Raw genomic sequence first — 22,872 nt, 5'->3', positions numbered from 1 at the left:
TAGTCAAGAGCAGTATTACGGTGGCGGAGAGGATGCTAGATGGGGACTCTTCTTCCGAGGTAGTATGGGCTGAAGTTAGAAACAGGAAAGGAGAGGTCACCCTGTTGGGAGTTTTTTATAGGCCTCCTAATAGTTCTAAGGATGTAGAGGAAAGGATGGCGAAGATGATTCTGGATAAGAGCGAAAGTAACAGGGTAGTTATTATGGGAGACTTTAACTTTCCAAATATTGACTGGAAAAGATATAGTTTGAGTACAATAGATGGGTCGTTTTTTGTACAGTGTGTGCAGGAGGGTTTCCTGAAACAATATGTTGACAGGCCAACTAGAGGCGAGGCCACGTTGGATTTGGTTTTGGGTAATGAACCAGGCCAGGTGTTGGATTTGGAGGTAGGAGAGCACTTTGGGGACAGTGACCACAATTCGGTGACGTTTACGTTAATGATGGAAAGGGATAAGTATACACCGCAGGGCAAGAGTTATAGCTGGGGGAAGGGCAATTATGATGCCATTAGACGTGACTTGGGGGGGATAAGGTGGAGAAGTAGGCTGCAAGTGTTGGGCACACTGGATAAGTGGGGCTTGTTCAAGGATCAGCTACTGCGTGTTCTTGATAAGTATGTACCGGTCAGGCAGGGAGGAAGGCGTCGAGCGAGGGAACCGTGGTTTACCAAGGAAGTGGAATCTCTTGTTAAGAGGAAGAAGGAGGCCTATGTGAAGATGAGGTGTGAAGTTTCAGTTGGGGCGATGGATAGTTACAAGGTAGCGAGGAAGGATCTAAAGAGAGAGCTAAGACGAGCAAGGAGGGGACATGAGAAGTATTTGGCAGGAAGGATCAAGGAAAACCCAAAAGCTTTCTATAGGTATGTCAGGAATAAGCGAATGACTAGGGAAAGAGTAGGACCAGTCAAGGACAGGGATGGGAAATTGTGTGTGGAGTCTGAAGAGATAGGCGAGATACTAAATGAATATTTTTCGTCAGTATTCACTCAGGAAAAAGATAATGTTGTGGAGGAGAATGCTGAGCCCCAGGCTAATAGAATAGATGGCATTGAGGTACGTAGGGAAGAGGTGTTGGCAATTCTGGACAGGCTGAAAATAGATAAGTCCCCTGGACCTGATGGGATTTATCCTAGGATTCTCTGGGAGGCCAGGGAAGAGATTGCTGGACCTTTGGCTTTGATTTTTCTGTCATCATTGGCTACAGGAATAGTGCCAGAGGACTGGAGGACAGCAGATGTGGTCCCTTTGTTCAAAAAGGGGAGCAGAGACAACCCCGGCAACTATAGACCGGTGAGCCTCACGTCTGTAGTGGGTAAAGTCTTGGAGGGGATTATAAGAGACAAGATTTATAATCATCTAGATAGGAATAATATGATCAGGGATAGTCAGCATGGCTTTGTGAAGGGTAGGTCATGCCTCACAAACCTTATTGAGTTCTTTGAGAAGGTGACTGAACAGGTAGATGAGGGTAGAGCAGTTGATGTGGTGTATATGGATTTCAGCAAAGCGTTTGATAAGGTTCCCCACGGTAGGCTATTGCAGAAAATACGGAGGCTGGGGATTGAGGGTGATTTAGAGATGTGGATCAGAAATTGGCTTGCTGAAAGAAGACAGAGGGTGGTGGTTGATGGGAAATGTTCAGAATGGAGTACAGTCACAAGTGGAGTACCACAAGGATCTGTTCTGGGGCCGTTGCTGTTTGTCATTTTTATCAATGACCTAGAGGAAGGCGCAGAAGGGTGGGTGAGTAAATTTGCAGATGATACTAAAGTCGGTGGTGTTGTCGATAGTGTGGAAGGATGTAGCAGGTTACAGAGGGATATAGATAAGCTGCAGAGCTGGGCTGAGAGGTGGCAAATGGAGTTTAATGTAGAGAAGTGTGAGGTGATTCACTTTGGAAGGAATAACAGGAATGCGGAATATTTGGCTAATGGTAAAGTTCTTGAAAGTGTGGATGAGCAGAGGGATCTAGGTGTTCATGTACATAGATCCCTGAAAGTTGCCACCCAGGTTGATAGGGTTGTGAAGAAGGCCTATGGAGTGTTGGCCTTTATTGGTAGAGGGATTGAGTTCCGGAGTCGGGAGGTCATGTTGCAGCTGTACAGAACTCTGGTACGGCCGCATTTGGAGTATTGCGTACAGTTCTGGTCACCGCATTATAGGAAGGACGTGGAGGCTTTGGAGCGGGTGCAGAGGACATTTACCAGGATGTTGCCTGGTATGGAGGGAAAATCTTATGAGGATAGGCTGATGGACTTGAGGTTGTTTTCGTTGGAGAGAAGAAGGTTAAGAGGAGACTTAATAGAGGCATACAAAATGATCAGGGGGTTGGATAGGGTGGACAGTGAGAGCCTTCTCCCGCGGATGGAAATGGCTGGCACGAGGGGACATAACTTTAAACTGAGGGGTAATAGATATAGGACAGAGGTCAGAGGTAGGTTCTTTACGCAAAGAGCAGTGAGGCCGTGGAATGCCCTACCTGCTACAGTAGTGAACTCGCCAACATTGAGGGCATTTAAAAGTTTATTGGATAAACATATGGATGATAATGGCATAGTGTAGGTTAGATGGCTTTTGTTTCGGTGCAACATCGTGGGCCGAAGGGCCTGTACTGCGCTGTATTGTTCTATGTTCTATGTATGTGTGGCTGGATATTGTCTGACTGTGTGTGTGTGTGTTTGTGTGTGGGTCCTTTGTGTGTGTGTGTTGGTGGTGCCTGACTTTATCCTGTGTGTGTGTGCCTGGATGTTGTCTGACTGTGGCCGGTGTTGGCCTGACAACACCAAGACACGCACACGCGATTGAGTCTGACAACACTTGTGGTGTGTGTTCGGGTATTGTCTGACTGTGTCCTGTGTATGTTTGTCCAGGTGTTATCTAATTGTGCCCTATATGTGTCTCTGGGAGGCAGGGGGGTGTTGTCTGACTGTGCCGTGTGTGTGTGTCTGGGTGGTGTCTGATGTGTCCTGTGTGTGTGTGTGTCTGGGTGGTGTCTGACTGTGCCATGTGTGTGTGTGTGTGGTCTGACTGTGTCCTGTGTGTGTGAGTCTGGGTGGTGTCTGCGCTGTGTGTGTGTGTGTCTGGGTGGTGTCTGACTGCGCTGTGTGTGTGTGTGTGTGGTCTGACTGTGTCCTGTGTGTGTGTGTGTGAGTCTGGGTGGTATCTGACTGTGCCATGTGTGTGTGTGTGTGGTCTGACTGTGTCCTGTGTGTGTGAGTCTGGGTGGTGTCTGCGCTGTGTGTGTGTGTGTCTGGGTGGTGTCTGACTGCGCTTTGTGTGTGTGTGTGTGTGGTCTGACTGTGTCCTGTGTGTCTGGGTGGTGTCTGACTGTTCTGTGTGTGTGTGTGTCTGGGTGGTATCTGATTGCGCTGTGTGTGTGTGTGTGTGGTCTGACTGTGTCCTGTGTGTGTGAGTCTGGGTGGTGTCTGCGCTGTGTGTGTGTGTGTGGTCTGACTGTGTTCTGTGTGTGTGTGTGTGTGTGTGGTCTGACTGTGTCCTGTGTGTCTGGGTGGTGTCTGACTGTTCTGTGTGTGTCTGGGTGGTGTCTGACTGTTCTATGTGTGTGTGTGTCTGGGTGGTGTCTGACTGTTCTGTGTGTGTGTGTGTCTGGGTGGTGTCTGACTGTTCTGTGTGTGTGTGTGTCTGGGTGGTGTCTGACTGTTCTATGTGTGTGTGCCTGGGTTCTAACTGTTTCTTTCCTCTGCTTGTTTCTAGGAGGCCAGATGCTGAAGAGTGTCTCCAGCACCCCTGGTTTTCGGTGAGTTCATTGCTGACTGAAACAGATTTCACTGTTTAACGTCTTTCAATCAGAGATGGAGAAGATCCTGCTGAAACAAAGGATTGAACAGCTGTGAGATTGCAGGCTCCATTTGACAATAACAACCAGATATAAAACATTGTGATAACTGTATCACTGAAGAGCATAGAATCCGGGTAAAAGGGCCGGTATGGGGTCGATGGACCAAATGGCCTGGTTATGTGCTGTAACCAGCCACTGATTCTCAGGGTTCGTTCTGTAATTCTGATCCGAAAATGCCGTAAATATTGAGCCGGTCAGATGGTGCCTGTGTTTGGCGACTCTCTGCGAGCTCTCCCGAGCAGATCCTCTATTCACCTATCTTATAATCGTTCAAATCTTTTACCCTGTGTTGGCCTATTATGTATTTTCTTTTATTCCCTTTTCTTCCCATGTACTTAATGATCTGTTGAGCTGCTCGCAGAAAAATACTTTTCACTGTCCCTCGGTACACGTGACAATAAACAAAATCCAGTCCTTTGATCCTGTAATTTGGGTACAGCAGACAATGTTCCTCTGTGAAAGGGTGAATAAATGGGTACGTTGCCGATGCCAGGGCAATGCAAATCACCCTCCAGAACAGGGTGGGCGTCCTGATAAATGGGGTCTCTAATGCAAACATAGAGAATTAGCAGGCTGCAAAAGACCAGTTTCTCCATTAGTCCTGTACATGGGGAGGCGGTGGCGTAAGTGGTGTTGTCGCTGGGCCAGAAATCCGGAACCGAGTAATGCTCCGGGGACCTGGGTTCAAATCACACCCCACGGCAGATAGTGGAATTTGAAATCAATAAAAATCTGGAATTGAAAGTCTAATGATGACCATGAAACCAGTGTCGATTGTCGTAAAAACCCATCTGGGTCACTAATGTCCTTTAGGGAAGGAAATCTGCCGTCCTTACCCGGTCTGGCCTACACGTGACTCCAGACCCACAGCAATGTGGTTAACTGTTAATTGTCCCTCAAGGGCAATTCGGGTTGGGTAATAAATGCAGGCCCAGCCAGCGATCCCCAAGCCCCAGGAACGAATAAAAAAAAATTATAAAGGTTGTTTTACAAGAACATAAATTTTTTAAATTTCCAATTAAGGGGCAATTTAGCGCGGCCAATCCACCCACCCTGCACATCTTTGGGCTGTGGGGGTGAGACCCACGCAGACACGGGGGGAATGTGCAAACTCCACACGGACAGTAACCCAGGGCCGGGATTCGAACCCGGGTCCTCGGCGCAGTGAGGCGGCAATGCTAACCACTGCGCCACCGTGCCGCCCTGGGCCAGCATTTATTGAGGGGGGCAGTTAAGAGTCAACCACATCGCTGTTGGTCTGGAGTCACGTGTCGGCCAGACTGGGTAAGGACGGCAGATTTCCTTCCCTGACGGACATTAGTGAAACAGATGAGTTTTTACAACAGCCGACAATGATTTCATGCTCATCGTTACTGAGACTAAATTTATATTCCAGATTTATTAATTGAATTTAAATTTCACCAGTTGCCGTGGAGGGATTTGAACCCGAGTTCCCAGAGGCATTAGCCTGGACCCGGATCATTACTAGCCCAGTGACATGACGACTACACCACCACCTCTGGTCTCCCCATTACTCACCTGCCCACCTCGCACATACACCCTCTTCTCCCCTTTCTCCAACTATAGTCAGAGGTTTTACAACACCAGGTTAAAGTCCAACAGGTTTGTTTCGATGTCACTAGCTTTCGGAGCGCTGCTCCTTCCTCAGGTGAATGAAGAGGTATGTTCCAGAAACATATATATATAGACAGATTCAAAGATGCCAGCCAATGCTTGGAATGCGAGCATGCCTGATTCACCTGAGGAAGGAGCAGCGCTCCGAAAGCGAGTGATTTGAAACAAACCTGTTGGACTTTAACCTGGTGTTGTCAGACTTCTTACTGTGCTCACCCCAGTCCAACGCCGGCATCTCCACATCATGTTTTCCAACTATGGCATCCCTTCCCCTTCAGTCACCCGCATTTTCCTTTTCTCATCTCCCAAGATTCTCTGGAACAGTTCCCGCAGATTGGAGGGTCACTAATGTAACCCCACTATTCAAAAAGGGAGGGAGAGAGAAAACAGGGAATTATAGACCAGGAAGCCTATCGTCAGTAGTGGGGAAAATTCGAGAATCCATTATCAAAGATTTTATAGCAGGGCATTTAGAAAGCAGTGGCAGGACCGGACAGAGTCAGCATGGATTTACGAAGGGAAAATCACACTTGACAAACCTACTGGAATTCTTCGAGGATGTAACCAGTGGAGTTGATGAGGGGGAGCCAGTGGATGTGGTGTATTTAGACTTTCAGAAGGCTTTTGATAAAGTCCCGCATAAGAGATTATTGTGTAAAATTAAAGTGCATGGGATTAGGGGTAGTGTATTAAGATGGATAGAAAACTGGTTGGCAGAGAGGAAACAAAGGGCACGCAATTTAACGAGGGAAAACAGAGTCCCGTTTTGGGCGTGGATAGCGGGAGATTTCTCGCGTCGAGAACGACCCCGCTGGCAAACGGGACTGTGTTTTTTTCTGGGCCTCAGGCGAGGAACGTTCAACCGAGGCCGCGCTTACCTCACTCACCAGTGCCGCGAGAGGTCAGGATGCCGTTTCTAAATGCCGCTCTGATCTCACGACCCCCTCAGGCACCCTACTGCCCCCAACGTACCGCCTAGGGGGAACCTCGAGCTCCCCCTCACCCCACCTGGTTAAGGGCGGAGCACCCCCTGACACTGGAAAGCTGGCACTGGGGCACCTAGGCACTGTCGACCTGGCACCCTGGTGATGCTAGTATGGCAGTGTTAGGGATGGGCAGCAAATGCCAGCCCAGCCAGCGACGCCCACAACCCATCAAAGAATAGCAGAAACACGAGTGTTGATTTTACACATCCCCTTTTCCTCTTTTTCAGAGTATCTTCACGGTGAAAGGGAAGGTCATCAGCACTGAGCAACTGAAGATTCTAGTGTCAAGAAGAAAATGGCAGGTTTGTTCACAGCGAGTTATAGTAAAGACTTTTGTTTAACAACACTGACTACACGAGCCTCGGCTACACCTCACCGGGTCCTCTCCCCTTTCCGGTCGACTCCACACTTTTCCCAGTATCGGAAAACCACCCCATCCACAGCCGGGCAGCTGGGCACGGGGAAACAGTCATCCCCAGCTGGGTGTATCCCGTTCAGGTTGTTACAGGGATGTCTTTGTGATGCACTCCGACTGTCATCAACGCCATCACCCATTAGGGCAGCACGGTGGCACAGTGGTTAGCACTGTTGCTTCACAGCTCCAGGGCCCCAGGTTCGATTCCCGGCTTGGGTCACTGTCTGTGCGGAGTCTGCACGTTCTCCCCGTGTCTGCGTGGGTTTCCTCCGGGTGCTCCGGTTTCCTCCCACAGTCCAAAGATGCACAGGTTAGGTGGATTGGCCATGATAAATTGCCCTTAGTGTCCAAAAAGGTTAGGTGGGGTTACCGGGTTACGGAAATAGGGTGGAGGTGTGGGGTTAAGTAGGGTGCTCTTACCAAGGACCGGTGCTGACTCGATAGGCCGAATGCCCTCTTACTGCCCTGTAAATTCTATCATTCTATGATTCCATGAAACAGCCTCGTACTCCTTCATGTTGGCAGAGAAGTTGAAAAGGTGGTTTACAAAAAAACATATGACTTTATTAATAGAGACAGACAATAGAAACGATATAAAAACACAACTGGAGGGTTGTGTCCAGTTCTGAGCTCCACACCTTCGGAAGGATGTCAAGACCTTGGAGTGTGTGCGGAGGGAGATTTACTGTAATGCTCCCCAGGGATGAGGCACTTTAATTAATGTGGAGAGAGGAATGGTATCAAAGGATTTACTGAAATCCCAAAAAACATTTTAAAATGTTATCTGTCCAATTATGGGATTGTTATGATCAGGACAATAGGGGTGAACTTTGCCCCACTCCTGAATTGTTTATATCAGAGTTTGAATTTAAAGCGACAGTGACATTGTCATTTAATTTATATATTTAACTACGTAGAGCGTGATGCAAGAAATAAACCAGCCAAATTCCTTAGGATAACGAGTAAAGACTTAGTTTTATTATGAAAATTCACTCAGGTAAAGATGCAGAAATTAAATGTACAAATATGTCTAATGACTCAACAATGCAGAAACGACACACGTCTAATCCCCCCAAGTATGTAAAAAGAAGTAAATTCTGCAGGGTAACAGCTTTTTAAAACTTGGCCAAATAACAAGTAACCTCAGAAACAAAATCTTCACGGATTGTCCAGGTGTTTGTTCACAGCTGAAGGGTCCCGGGCCACAGTAGCCACTGGGTTTGTGGGGTTTCTCACCGGTGAAAGTGGTGATGATTCAGAATTCCCGTTCATGAACCCTCGCTTTGCAGCAATGAGGTCTTCGGGTGTGTTTTACAAATCACAAAGCAGCTCAGCATTGAGGAGAGGCATTTTAGAAGGAGGAGAGACGGGGTGAAGCTGTTTCCCCTGGGGCAGCCTCCCTCTGGCTATACAAAATCTGCACAGGGCTAAATCGCTGTCTTTGAAAGCAGACCAAGGCAGGCCAGCAGCACGGTTCAATTCCCGTAACAGCCTCCCCGAACAGGCGCCGGAATGTGGCGACTGGGGGCTTTTCACAGTAACTTCATTTGAAGCCTACTTGTGACAATAAGCGGTTTTCATTTCATTTCATTTCATCTTTCCTTCACCCGTCTCTGAGAACTTCACGGACTTGGTGACTCCGTTAAACAATTTGTGCCCTTCGCGAATGCAACACGGTGGCTGCTGTGAGCAGCTGAGGAAAACGTGTCCTTTTTAAAAAAAAACCTTCAGTGCACACAATTGTCCATCCAATGACTTATGAATTTGTATTTTATAAAACACACCTCGCTGATCGGATGTAGGAGGCCAGTTACTTCCGATCACGAGATTGTTAGTATGTGGTTCAGAATGACAGCAATAGTCCCGGCTGAGGGAGACTCCGATCTGCCTCCTCGCCTGCCCTACGCCTGACCCAATGAAGCCCCTCGATCTATGTATTTAGTTGTCCCACTCTGAGAGTGAGGGATTTCTCGTGCACTGTGGCTAATTACTGTGCCGACCTATCATGGGTTGTGCCGTTGGCAGCATTCATCCTTCAGAAGGTGGTGAGTGGGCTGCCTTCTTGAACCGCTGCAGTCCATGTGGTGTGGGTACACCCACTGTGCTGTTAGGGAGGGGGTTCCAGGACACTGACCCAGCGACAGTGAAGGAACGGCCGATATATTTCCAAGTCAGGGTGGTGAGTGGCTTGGAGGGGAACGTCCAATTGCTGGTGTTCCCGGGAATCTGCTGTCCTTGTCTTTCAGAAGGTAGTGCCTTACCCCAATCAAACCTCATTGTCACACCCTCCCCCTCACTGCAAACCAATAGATTAGCCTGACAAGACTTTGTCCTGTGGCATAACCCCAATCCCATTATTTCCCCCAGATTCAGATTAAAAAGATCAAAGGCTTTCCCTTTGGTGTGTTGGGGATCTTGAGGGGCTGAATGGGCCTCCTCCTGTTCCCGTGTAACAGGCTCGAGGGGCTGAATGGGCCTCCTCCTGTCCCTGTGTAACAGGCTCGAGGGGCTGAATGGGCCTCCTCCTGTCCCTGTGTAACAGGCTCGAGGGGCTGAATGGGCCTCCTCCTGTCCCTGTGTAACAGGCTCGAGGGGCTGAATGGGCCTCCTCCTGTCCCTGTGTAACAGGCTCGAGGGGCTGAATGGGCCTCCTCCTGTCCCTGTGTAACAGGCTCGAGGGGCTGAATGGGCCTCCTCCTGTCCCTGTGTAACAGGCTCGAGGGGCTGAATGGGCCTCCTCCTGTTCCTGTGTAACAGGTTCGAGGGGCTGAATGGCTTCCTTTCAGTCATTATGATGGCTCTGCGAGGCACGATCATGGCATTAGATGACAATTTGAGCAAGAAGCTGATTGAGGATGAGAAGTGGGATATTTCAAACTGTGGACTGTCTTGAACATTTCTATTGCCCACGTTCTGCATGATGAGATTTCAGTCATTGTTCCGATCCTTATGTTGTCTTTCTGGTTGATCTTTTTCAGCGCTCCCTCATTAACTATAAATCCTCCATGGTCATGAGGTCCATTCCCGAGCTCCTGGAAGACACATCCGGTCACATGAACATTGGAATGCCCAAACACCTAAAGGAACACCGTCTGTCCTCTGTCCTCTCGTCCTCCTCCGACTCGGACGATATCGATGAGTTCCCGTTCGTTCCCATGCCGCAGCAGCCTGAGCTCTTGTCGGCCAGGCTGCACCTCCCCAAGCTCCGCAGCGACGAGGAGGAGACGTCAAGGACCCACAACGGCGTCCACGCCACGCCGAGTGAAGAGGCAGCAAGCGCCATGGCCCCTCAGGCAGCCCGCAGCCCATCGCCCAGGCAGAGCAAGGAGGAACTGGACCAAGCCAAGAGAAGGGAAAACGGGGAGGTGAAGCCAGAGGGACCGAGCAAAGTGCGGGTGAAGATATCGAGGAAGAGGTCGACGGACATTGAACCTGGCGACTCCTCCTCGGACGAAGATTCGGAGCTCCAGAGGAAGTCCAGTGTCCCCAAGCGCAGCCTGCGGAAAGGAGTGAGCATCGACTCGCCGGACTCGCTGAGGGCCGAGGCTGTTTCCCGGAGGGGGGAGTTCCGGCGGGGGAGTTCCGCTGACTCCGCCCTGGCCCTGCTGGGCGCCCAGGAAGGCGGGGATGACACGGGCAAGGATCAGAGCGAAAAGGCGGCTGAGGTGCCGGGAAAGCTGAAGAAGTCGATGTCGATGGAGCTGCCGCGACGGAGCCCCAGCCCCGGGAGGCTGGACGACCTGGCCGCCCAGCGGCGGAAGGGAGGCCCTTGCCAGGAGGATTACGCACTGAAGCTGCAACTCATGAGGCAGCGGCTCCTACGAGGGGGCTCGGTGGACAGCAAGATGAGTGGCCTGCGGGGGCCCCTCCTTGAGCACCTGGGAATCCCGGATGACCCCAAGCAGCGTTCCTCATCCCTGGAGCGACATTCCCTCCGACCCCCCAGGCCAGAGAAAATGGCTGCCCAGGTAGGTAGGAAAGAAAGTAGTGACGGGGACATAAAGACTCTGCAAGGAGAGACAGACGGTTCAGTGAATGGGCAAAAACATTGGCAGGTGGAGCACATTGTGGGAAACTGTGACCATGTCCACTTGTCCAGGAAGAATAGAAATACAGAATATTATTTAAATGGAGAGAGATTGCAGAACTCGGAGGTCGAGAGGGATCTGCGTGTCCTGGTACATGAATCACAGGTTTCTCCGGAGGTGATTAGGAAGACAAATGGAACCCCCCTGTTTATTGCAAGGGGTATATAAAAGCCGGGAATTGTTGCCACATTTTAACAGGGCCTCGGACCTATCTGGAGGATTGTATACATTTTCGCTCTCCTTATTTCAGAAAGGATATATTTAGAAGCAGTCCAGGGAAGATTCATTCAACTGATTCATGGGTTAAGGATCTTTTGAGGAAAGGTAGTGCAGGTTCAATGGGGCAGTTAAAGGGCAGCACGGTAGCATAGTGGTTAGCACAATTGCTTCACAGCTCCAGGGTCCCAGGTTCGATTCCGGCTTGGGTCACTGTCTGTGCGGAGTCTGCACATCCTCCCCGTGTGTGCGTGGGTTTCCTCCGGGTGCTCCGGTTTCCTCCCACAGTCCAAAGATGTGCGGGTTAGGTGGGTTGGCCGTGATAAATTGCCCTTAGCGACCAAAATTGCCCTTAGTGTTGGGTGGGGTTACTGGGTTATGGGGATAGGGTGGCGGTGTTGACCTTGGGTAGGGTGCTCTTTCCAAGAGCCGGTGCAGACTCGATGATCACAGGAACAGGAGGCCATTCAGCCCCTCCAGCCTGTTACACAGGAACAGGAGGAGGCCATTCAGCCCCTCCAGCCTGTTACACAGGAACAGGAGGAGACCATTCAGCCCCTCGAGCCTGTTACACAGGAACAGGAGGAGGCCATTCAACACTCGATGGGCCGAATGGCCTCCTTCTGCACTGTAAATTCTATGAATCTATAAAGGTTCTGCCTGGATCCATCGTGGTTCAGAAGATTGAGAGGTGAACTCAAAGCACAGGTACAGGCCCTTCGGCCCTCCAAGCCTGTACCGGTCATGATACTATCCTTATCCAAAACCCGCAGCACACCCTTAGGGGCTGGTTTAGCACAGGGCTAAATCGCTGGCTTTGAAAGCAGACCAAGGCAGGCCAACAGCGCGGGTTCAATTCCCGTACCAGCCTCCCCAAACAGGCGCCAGAATGTGGTGACTAGGGGCTTTTCACAGTAACTTCATTTGAAGCCTACTTGTGACAATAAGCGACTTTCATTTCATTTTTTCACCCTAGTGCCGTATCCGTCTATACCCATCCTATCCATGTAATTGTCAAGATGCGTGAACATATCAGATCCTGAGGGAATTTGACGGTCGATACTGGGAGGATGTCTCCCTTTGTGGGGAAGTCAAAAACAAGGGGTGGGGGGGGGGGGTTCAAACATAAGGCCTCCCACTTAAAACTGAGATGAGGAGAAATTTCTTCTCTTGTTAGTCTTTGGAATTCTCTCCCAGAGAGCAGTGGAGTCTGGGAAGGGGGTCAAGGGTTATATGGGGGTCAGACAGGAAAGTGGAGTTGAGGCCGCAATGAAGATCAGCCTTGTTGAATGGGGGGAGTAGGCCCCAGGGGCCAAGTGGCCTGTGCTAACTCTTGTGCTCTTGTGTTCAGCCCAGGTTGGCCAGGGCAGCCTCCAGCGAGAGCGCCCCCAGCGAGGAGCTGTCAGAAGGGCGGGTTCTGCGGAAGAGTGCGTCGTTCTCCCAGGGGGAGCCCACGGTGCTCCATCGACGGCTCGGTGCCCCGCTGGAAATCCCGCTCCTGCAGCCGGATTGGCGAGGTAGCCCAGAACCATCACTGTTCCCGCTGAAGGAATCTCCTTCCCTCTCCGCCCTGACCGACCCCTCCAAATGCGATGGCTCAAGGCCGCCAACCCCAGTAAGGTCGGAGGCAGCCCAGGAGGCGTCCCAGCGACCAACGACGCCCGAGATCAAAACAGCGCCGTCGGTCGAGCCTCCGAAGGTGGAGGAAGAGAACGTGGCGCCGGAAGGGCGGTATAGGAAGATAATGATTGGCAAGACCGCAGTCATAACACACAGCAACCTGTCACCCCAGCCTGTCACCCCCCCTCCCAGCTCTGCAGATGGTTCACTGGATGCCACATTGGGCCCGGCCGACTCGCAAAGACCTAAATTGTCAACTCCATCAAGCCCGGCAGCTTCGCCACCTGACCAGCACCAACCTGAGGCCACCACCGAGGTCAAGCTCCAAACGCCCGTCCGGCCAGTACACAAGGCCAAAGCCATGCCCCTTCCAGCCCTGGGGGTGGCTGGGGGGAAAGCGACTCCAGCCCCGGACGGGGGCAGTCTGACAGCAAGAGGCGCTCCCGCTCCGACCCCGGGGGAGGTGGAGCAGAGAGAGGCCCATCCAACCCAGGAGGCCGTCCCCAAAATGAAAGCGAAGTCATCCAGCATGGGGCAGTTCTTAAACATCGAAAATATCGAATCTGAGGAAGTGTTTGAGGCAAAATTCAAGAAGGCAAAGCAACCGTCACTAACTCAGAGTCTCAAACACCTGATGAGACCCAAGTCAGAGGAGAAGTTGGGGCAAGTGCCCCAAAAGGGGGAAAATGTGTATCGGCCGGGGGCGATGGGGGCCCCGTTACAGGTCATGAAGGGGCAAGAGTCCTTGCTGAACTATGAAGAAGGGGGGAAGTCCAGGTCCAGGTCTGAGCAGAACATTCCGGAAGCCACCAAGGATTCCAGCTTTGTCAGGAGGCTGTCCCTGAGGTTCAAGGGGGGGCCGGCGAGTGAGAGGAAAGAGCAGGTGAGGGAAGGTCAGGCGAGCGGAGGACGCAAACTCTCCTGGTCTTTTGGGAGGAGCAACGCGAAGGACAGGAATGTGGAGGAGAGGCCGGAGCAGGAGGCTGGAAAGGGCCAAGTTGCCGTCCGGCAGGTGGACTCCGAGCCCCCCAAGAAGGAGCACAAAAATTCGCCGGCGCTGGCTGTCCGGAGGAAGATCGAGTCGACCATCTCGGGGATCTCCCTGCGCTTTGGTCGCAGTCAATCGGAGGAGAGGATGGAGGGACCCCCCTCGGAGCCCGGGACACCCGTCCTGCAAGAGGCAAAGGAGGGCAAGCGAGGCCCCTTCCTGTCCCTGCTGAGGAGGTCCACCTCAGAGGCAGGGTCACTGAGGAAGGTGGGAATCCCTCAGAACCAGTTGGCAACGCAGACCCGCTCCACGCCCTCGTCAGAGTCGCTCCATTCGGAGACGAGCGTTTCCTCCAAGCCAGAGAAAGGTAAGGAAGCTGCTCTTCCCGCCATGTTGCTCCATTACAACACACAAAGCGGCCATTCGGCCCAATTGCTCTATGATTGTGTCCATGCTCCATGCCACCTCCTCCCAAACCTCTTAATCTCACCCCCCTCCCCCAACCCCCCTCCACAGGTCCTTCATTCCTCTCTCCCTCACGTATTTACCCCTCGACCTATTCTCTCTGTGGGAGCGAATTCCACCTTCTGTCCACACTCTGAGTCAAGAGGCTTCTCCTGAATCCCCGATTAGATGTATTAGTGACCCTCCGATTGAGGTGCAGTGGGCAATGTCTCTCCTTCTGACTCCGAGTCAGTGGGTTCCAGTTCCTCCAGGACTTGCTGACCAAGGAAGGCAGCCTGCAATGCCCAGTGACCGCTGGTAAAAGTGGCGGAGAGATTCCTCGTGAGCCGCGTTTACGGAGCGTGGGTAAAGAGCCGCTATTTCAGAGGGCATTCGACGGTCACCTACATTGCTGCGGTGTCACATGTAGGGCCAGACCGGGCAAGGACGGCCGATTTCCTTCCCGAAAGGGGCATTAGTGACCCAGATGGGTTTTTACAACAATTGTTTCATGGTCATCATTCGACTTATAATTAAAATTAAAATTCCACCGCCTGCTGTGGTGGGATTCGAACCAGGGACCCAGAGCTTCACCCTGGGTCTCTTGGTCAATAGTCCAGTGACAAGACCACGAGGCCACCACCTCCACGTGATGGAATGAAAGTTGGAATCTTCACCATCACTGTCCATCGCTCCAACTGTGACATGCATGTGAAAAGGTGCAAGTTGCCATGACGACTATATTTATGCCCCTTGTCTCGATATGTGGAAACATTCTGATCGAGGTTATAAAATACTAAGAGTGATTGATAAAGTAAACGTAGAACAAATGTCCCCCTTTGTGGGCAATCTAGAACGAGAGGTCACAAATAGAGGTGGTAGATTTAGAACTGAGATGAGGAGGAACTACTCCTCGCAGAGAGTGATGAATTTGGAAATCGCTGTCCCCATAGTGCGGTGGAATTGGAGTCATTAAATGGTTTCAAGAAGGAGATAGATATATTTCTGATTTTTAAAAATGGGTTAAAAGGATATGGGGAACTGGTGGGAAGGTGGATTTGAGACCAGGAAGAGATCAGCCATGATCTGATTGGATGACGGAGCAGGCTCGAAGGGCTCAATTGCCGACCTCTGCTCCTAATTCCTATGTCCTGTGTTCCTATCTTCTGCACGTCAATCCATCACAATATTAAAGACCCTCCAGCCCTTTCTTTTCCAGAGGAAAGAGCTCCAAACTATTCAATCTTTCCTGATGGTTATAACAAGTGTCGGAATACATTGTGCACTATCAGAGGACTCCAAGACAACTTATTAGAGTGATCCAGTAGTGTACAGTTTGTACTTGCCTAATGGTGCCCTGAAGCCTGGTTAGCCATTACGATTCGATCTGCTTTGCGGCAACATTTACCCATCGTAGCTCCATTCCCCTCCACATCCTTAAGGGAGGTGGTGTAGCTCTGTTATTTAAGGATGACATCCGGGCAATAGTAAGGGATGACATCGGTGCTATGGAGGATAAGGTTGAATTGATTTGGGTGGAAATCAGGAATAGTAAGGTGAAAAAGTCACTGATAGGAGTAGTCTATAGGCCACCAAATAGTAACATTATGGTGGGGCAGGCAATAAACAAAGAAATAACGGATGCATGTAGAAATGGTACAGCAGTTATCATGGGGGATTTTAATCTACATGTCGATTGGTTTAACCAGGTCGGTCAAGACAGCCTTGAGGAGGAGTTTATAGAATGTATCCGTGATAGTTTCCTCGAACAGTATGTAATGGAACCTGCGAGGGAACAAGTGGTCCTAGGTCTGGTCCTGTGTAATAAGACAGGATTGATTCATGATCTCATAGTTAGGGATCCTCTCGGAAGGAGCGATCACAATATGGTGGAATTTAAAATACAGATGGAGGGTGAGAAGGTAAAATCAAACACTAGTGTTTTGTGCTTAAACAAAGGAGATTACAATGGGATGAGAGAAGAGCTAGCTAAGGTAGACTGGGAGCAAAGACTTTATGGTGAAACAGTTGAGGAACAGTGGAGGACCTTCCAAGCGATTTTTCACAGTGCTCAGCAAAGGTTTATACCAACAAAAAGGAAGGACGGTAGAAAGAGAGAGAATCGACCGTGGATATCTAAGGAAATAAAGGAGAGTATCAAATTGAAGGAAAAAGCATACAAAGTGGCAAAGATTAGTGGGAGCATAGAGGACTGGGAAATCTTTAGGGGGCAACAAAAAGCTACCAAAAATATATAAAGAAGAGTAAGATAGATTATGAGAGTAAACTTGCTCAGAATATAAAAACAGATAGTAAAACTTTCTACAAATAAATAAAACAAAAAAGAGGGGCTAAGGTAAATATTGGTCCTTTGAGGATGCGAAGGGAGATTTAATAATGGGAGATGAGGAAATGGCTGAGGAGCTGAACAGGTTTTTTGGGTCGGTCTTCACAGTGGAAGACTCAAATAACATGCCAGTGACTGATGGAAATGAGGCTATGACAGATGAGGACCTTGAGATGATTGTTATCACTAAGGAGGTAGTGATTGGCCAGCTAATGGGACTAAAGGTAGACAAGTCTCCTGGCCCTGATGGAATGCATCCCAGAGTACTAAAAGAGACGGCTAGGTAAATTGCAAAATTCACTAGACTCTGGGGTGGTCCCGGCGGATTGGAAATTAGCAAACGTGACACCGCTGTTTAAAAAAGGAGGCAGGCAGAAAGCGGGTAATTATAGGCCAGTTAGCTTAACTTCGGTAGTCGGGAAGATGCTGGAATCTATCATCAAGGAAGAAATAGCGAGGCATCTGGATGGAAATTGTCCCATTGGGCAGACGCAGCATGGGTTCATAAAGGGCAGGTCGTGCCTAACTAATTCAATGGAATTTTTTGAGGACATTACCAGTGTGGTAGATAACGGGGAGCCAATGGATGTGGTATATCTGGATTTCCAGAAAACGTTTGACAAGGTGCCATACAAAAGGTTGCTGCATAAGATAAAGATGCAAGGCATTAAGGGTAAAGTAGTAGCATGGATAGAGGATTAGTTAATTAATAGAAAGCAAAGAGTGGGGATTAATGGGTGTTTCTCTGGTTGGCAATCAGTAGCTAGTGGTGTCCCTCAGGGATCAGCGTTGGGCCTACAATTGTTCACAATTTTCATCGATGATTTGGAGTTGGGGACCAAGTGCAATGTGTCCAAGTTTGCAGACGACACTAAGATGAGTGGTAAAGCAAAAAGTGCAGAGGATACTGGAAGTCTGCAGAGGGATTTGGATAGGCTAAGTGAATGGGCTAGGGTCTGGCAGATGGAATACAGTGTTGACAAATGTGAGGTTATTCATTTTGGAAGGAATAACAGCAAAAGGGATTATTATTTAAATGATAAAATATTAAAACACGCTTCTGTGCAGAGAGACCTGGGTGTGCTAGTGCATGAGTCGCAAAAAGTTGGTTTACAGGTGTAACAGGTGATTAAGAAGGCAAATGGAGTTTTGTCCTTCATTGCTAGAGGGATGGAGTTTAAGACTAGGGAGGTTATGCTGCAATTGTATAAGGTGTTAGTGAGGCCACACCTGGAGTATTGTGATCAGTTTTGGTCTCCTTACCTGAGAAAGGACGTACTGGCACTGGAGGGTGTGCAGAGGAGATTTACTAGGTTAATCCCAGAGCTGAAGGGGTTGGATTACGAGGAGAGGTTGAGTAGACTGGGACTGTACTCGTTGGGATTTAGAAGGATGCAGGGGGACCTTATAGAAACATATAAAATTGTGAAGGGAATAGATAGGATAGATGCGGGCAGGTTGTTTCCACTGGCGGGTGAAAGCAGAACTAGGGGGCATAGCCTCACAATAAGGGGAAGTAGATTTAGGACTGAGTTTAGGAGGAACTTCTTCACCCAAAGGGTTGTGAATCTATAGAATTCCTTGCCCAGTGAAGCAGTAGAGGCTCCTTCATTAAATGCTTTTAAGATAAAGATAGATAGTTTTTTGAAGCATAAAGGGATTAAGGGTTATGGTGTTCAGGCCGGAAAGTGGAGCTGAGTCCACAAAAGATCAGCCATGATCTCATTGAAGGACGGAGCAGGCTCGAGGGGCCAGATGGCCTACTCCTGCTCCTAGTTCTTATATTCTTATGGTCTTACCAACAAAAATCAATCACACTTAGTGTTTAAAACTCCAATTAACCCTCAGCTTCGGTAACCCTTTTGGGGAGGCGAGGGTTCCGGATCTCCACTCCCTTTGTTTGAGGAAGTGCTTGCTGGCATCACCCCGCAATGACCTGGCTCGAATTTTTAGTATTACCTTCCCTCGATCTTCATCTGCCACAAGAGGAGTTGGTTTCTCCGAATGCACCCTATCGAATCTTTTTCAGATTTTAAACATTTCGATCAGACCACCCCTCAAGGTTTTCTTTATTCTTTCGTTGGGTGTGGGAGTCGCTTGCAACGCCAAAGTTTGCAGCCTATCCCTAATTGCCCCTTGAACTGAGTGGCGTGCTCGGCTATTTCCGAGGCAGCTAAGAGTCAACCGCATTGCTGCGGGTCTGGAGTCACAGGGGCTGGTTTAGCACAGTGGGCTAAACAGCTGGCTTGCAATGCAGAACAAGGCCAGCAGCGCGGGTTCAATTCCCATACCGGCCTCCCCGAACAGGCGCCGGAATGTGGCGACTCGGGGCTTTCCACAGTAACTTCATTTGAAGCTGACTTGTGACAATAAGCGATTATTATTATTTTTCCATGTAAGCCAGACCGGGTAAGGACGGCAGATTTCCTTCCCTAATGGGCATTAGTGAACCTGATTCGTTTTTACAACAATCATTACTGAGATTAGTTTTGTATTCCAGATTTATTAAACTTAAATTCCCCCAGCTGCCGGGGTGGGATTTGAACCCGTGTCCCCAGAGCATCAGCCCGGGCCTCTGGCTTACTAGTCCAGTGGCAATGCCACTACACCAGCGCCTCCCATTTAGAGGAAGTTGTTGGGAAACTGCTCCTTCTCCCAGCTCTGCGTGGTTCTGTCAAAGCAGCTTTGAGGAAATTCCCAGGCACTGGCCCATTCTGAGGCACAATCCCAGATTAGCAAGTCTGGAAACGTTCTCCACATGTTGGTCAGAGCCAGTGCTCACTGAGAACTCACTGTGTTCACCCCTCACCCTCTGCCTTTGTAACCTCAAGACTAAACCATACCAATGCTCTCCAGGTCAGCCTCTCACCTTCCACACTCTATGAACCTGAGAATGTCCAACTTTTTGTTCTCCATATCGCAACTTACATCACGCCCGGTTCCCCTATCATCCCTGTGAGCTCACAGACCTGCCTGAGGTCCCGGCCCAGCAATGCCCCGAGTTTAAAATGATCATCTTCAAATCCCTCCGTGGCTTCACTCCTCCCTATCTCTATAATCTCCTCCAGCCCCTGTTATGGGCCAGGGTTTAGAGAACCCCAAAGTGTATCATGGAGTTCCCCTGGCCCACAACTTTTACTAGATCGTGGTATGGGGAGCACACGGCCCACTCTACAGGTGTGGGACAGCAGAAATGGAAAAGTATTTTTAAAATACTTTTAAAAGAAGTATTTCTTTTAATATTTATTCTATGAACTCAAGTTAACCTTTTTAAAACATACAGTGAACATCTTAGCAACCATCAATTCAAATACAACCCCCAAAGACTACAACACTAAGTAATCCTTTAAGCTTTCCTTTTTAACACCCATACGACTTAAAACACCTTTTACCAGAAGCACATCAGGTTAAAGTCACTACTGTTATTAGTTTTAAATCACCAGGATCGATTTACAGTCTTTAGATTACAGAGAGAGAGACTAATACCCCTTCTGGCTGTGACTGCAGCTATCCAGCTCTGAAAACGAAACGAAAACACACCCTGCAGCAAACAGCCGAAAACGAAAGTAAAAAGCTGACAGACAGCCCAGCTCCGCCCACTCTCTGACATCACTGCAGTAATAAACACCAATTTCTCAAAGGTGCTCTCACTACAGATATTTATGTACACACCCATTTATAAACACCCATTTCTTAAAGGTAATCTCACATGACACCCCACAGCCCTCAAATCTCTGCATTCCTCCAGTTCAAGCCCCCTGACCTTCCCCAATTACTTCTCCCCACCATTGTTGGCCGTGCCTTCAGCTGCCTGAGCCCTGAGCTCGGGAATTCCCTCTAAATCTTGTGATGATATGCATCACTGCAGATACACAAGGGGTTCATGTCGATGCACTAGGACTAAATAAACACTAGAGGGAGCACCGGAGACATCATGACACTCAACCCATCGGTCAGTTAGATAGGACATTAAACGATCAACGATGAACTGCTTGTGGGATCTCATAGAACATACTTACAGTGCAGAAGGAGGCCATTCGGCCCATCAGGTCTGAACCGACCCCCTTAAGCCCTCAATTTCCACCCTATCCCCATAACCCAACCTAACCTTTTTGGTCAATAAGGGCAATTTATCATGGCCAATCCACCTAACCTGCACGTCTTTGGACTGTGGGAGGAAACCAGAGCACCCGGAGGAAACCCATGCAGACACGGGGAGAACGTGCAGATTCCACACAGACAGTGACCCAGCGGGGAATCGAACCTGGGACCCTGGAGCTGTGAAGCCACAGTGCTAGCCACTTGTGCTACCGTGCTGCCTATCTCGCTGTGCACAATATTGCCTTCATTTTCCACTGCTTTTCAACGTCGACTGCGCTTTAAAATAAATCTTTATTGTCACAAGTAGGCTCACATTAACATTGCAATGAAGTTACTGTGAAAAGCCCCTAGTCGCCACACTCCGGCGCCTGTTCGGGTACGCGGAGGGAGAATTCAGAATGTGCAATTCACCCAACAAGCACGTCTTTCGGGACTTGTGGGAGGAAACCGGAGGAAACCCACGCAGACACGGGGAGAACGTGCAGACTCCGCACAGACAGTGACCCAGCCGGGAATCGAACCTGGGACCCTGGCGCTGTGAAGCAACAGGGCTAACCACTGTGCTACCGTGCTGCCTCACTTCAGAAGTATTTCATTGCCTGTGAAACATCTTGAGATTGTGAAAGGCACTAGATAATTTTGTGTTCTGTCTGAAGCTGCACTATTCCTCCAATCAAGCACTGTCTTCATGTAACTGTGATGATGGTCATTAGCGTTAGTCCCTTAGTGTACTCACTAAATGTGGCCAGCGAGAGACAAGAATTGTGTCGCAATGTCATGTAGGAGCGATATATTTTCACTATAGTGTCACCTTTCATGGCATCATAACTGATGGGTGGGCTTTAACCGTAAGTTCTATTTAACGGCTTGTTTTTAATTATCTACAGCATCGACCCATGGAGAGCGAAGATCACGGTGGGATCGATGGGGGTTCTCACGAATGAAGAGGGACAAGGCAATCTCACAACCGAATATCTCACTGGCTGTTGCCTCTGAAGACAGCACAATGCTCTATCAGAAGAGTGCATCAGGTACTGGAGCAGGAACTTAACTCTGTATCTAACCCCGTGCTGTACCTGTCCTGGGAGTGTTTGATGGGGACAGTGTAGAGGGAGCTTTCCTCTGTATCTAACCCCGTGCTGCACCTGTCCTGGGAGTGTTTGATGGGGACAGTATAGAGGGAGCTTTACTCTGTATCTAACCCCGTGCTGTACCTGTCCTGGGAGTGTTTGATGGGGACAGTGTAGAGGGAGCTTTCCTCTGTATCTAACCCCGTGCTGCACCTGTCCTGGGAGTGTTTGATGGGGACAGTATAGTGGGAGCTTTACTCTGTATCTAACCCCGTGCTGTACCTGTCCTGGGAGTGTTTGATGGGGACAGTGTAGAGGGAGCTTTCCTCTGTATCTAACCCCGTGCTGCACCTGTCCTGGGAGTGTTTGATGGGGACAGTATAGAGGGAGCTTTACTCTGTATCTAACCCCGTGCTGTACCTGTCCTGGGAGTGTTTGATGGGGACAGTGTAGAGGGAGCTTTACTCTGTATCTAATCCCGTGCTGTACCTGTCCTGGGAGTGTTTGATGGGGACAGTGTAGAGGGAGCTTTACTCTGTATCTAACACCGTGCTGTACCTGTCCTGGGAGGTAAACGTTTAGACATAAAATCCGTACAGAGCAGAAGGTGGCCTTTCAGCTACCGAGTCTGCAGCGACCACCTGAAAGAGCGTCCTACCTAAGCCCACTCCCCATCTTATCCCCGTAACCCACCTAAACTGCATGTTCCTGGTTACTGGGGGCAATTCAGCACGGTAAATGTATCTAACCTACACATCTTTGGACTGTGGTTGAAAACCGGAGCACCCGGAGCAAACCCACGCAGACACAGGGAGAACGTACAGACTCCGCGCAGACAGTGACCCAGCGGGGAATTGAACCTGGGACCCCGGTGCTGTAAGGTAGCAGTACAAACCACTCTGCCAGTACATTGGGCATGTTTCACCCCCTCGCGCTCGGTGTCTGGCGAGATTCAATGGAATTTCTCAGCCCGTCGCGGTCTGGGTCTCGCTCTCACTGGACGAGATCCAGGTGCGCATATTTAATGGTTTATTTATATATGTGCTGGTCCAGTTCACCCAGGCTCCAGGGTTCACCTGCCTTGCCAGCGAGGCCTCAACA

The 22,872-nt window shown here is 49.6% G+C and overlaps 1 protein-coding gene across 7 annotated transcripts in view; it reads left to right on the top strand.

Moving 5' to 3' along the window:
- The window catches only part of spega (striated muscle enriched protein kinase a), a 1,182,457-nt gene that overhangs the window by 1,088,559 nt on the left and 71,026 nt on the right, over window positions 1–22,872 (top strand). For all 7 annotated transcript variants that reach the window (XM_072468701.1, XM_072468720.1, XM_072468711.1 and 4 more), the window contains 5 exons: window positions 3,717–3,759; window positions 6,710–6,784; window positions 9,876–10,865; window positions 12,553–14,176; window positions 21,589–21,732. In XM_072468701.1, the coding sequence (XP_072324802.1) occupies window positions 3,717–3,759; window positions 6,710–6,784; window positions 9,876–10,865; window positions 12,553–14,176; window positions 21,589–21,732 (2,876 nt within the window). The remainder of the gene's footprint in view (window positions 1–3,716; window positions 3,760–6,709; window positions 6,785–9,875; window positions 10,866–12,552; window positions 14,177–21,588; window positions 21,733–22,872) is intronic.

The sequence above is a fragment of the Scyliorhinus torazame genome, chromosome 2 (genome assembly GCF_047496885.1).
Source record: "Scyliorhinus torazame isolate Kashiwa2021f chromosome 2, sScyTor2.1, whole genome shotgun sequence".
Lineage (NCBI taxonomy): Eukaryota > Metazoa > Chordata > Chondrichthyes > Carcharhiniformes > Scyliorhinidae > Scyliorhinus > Scyliorhinus torazame.
Note: the sequence above shows the minus strand (reverse complement) of the source record. Positions and strands in the feature narration are given on the sequence as shown.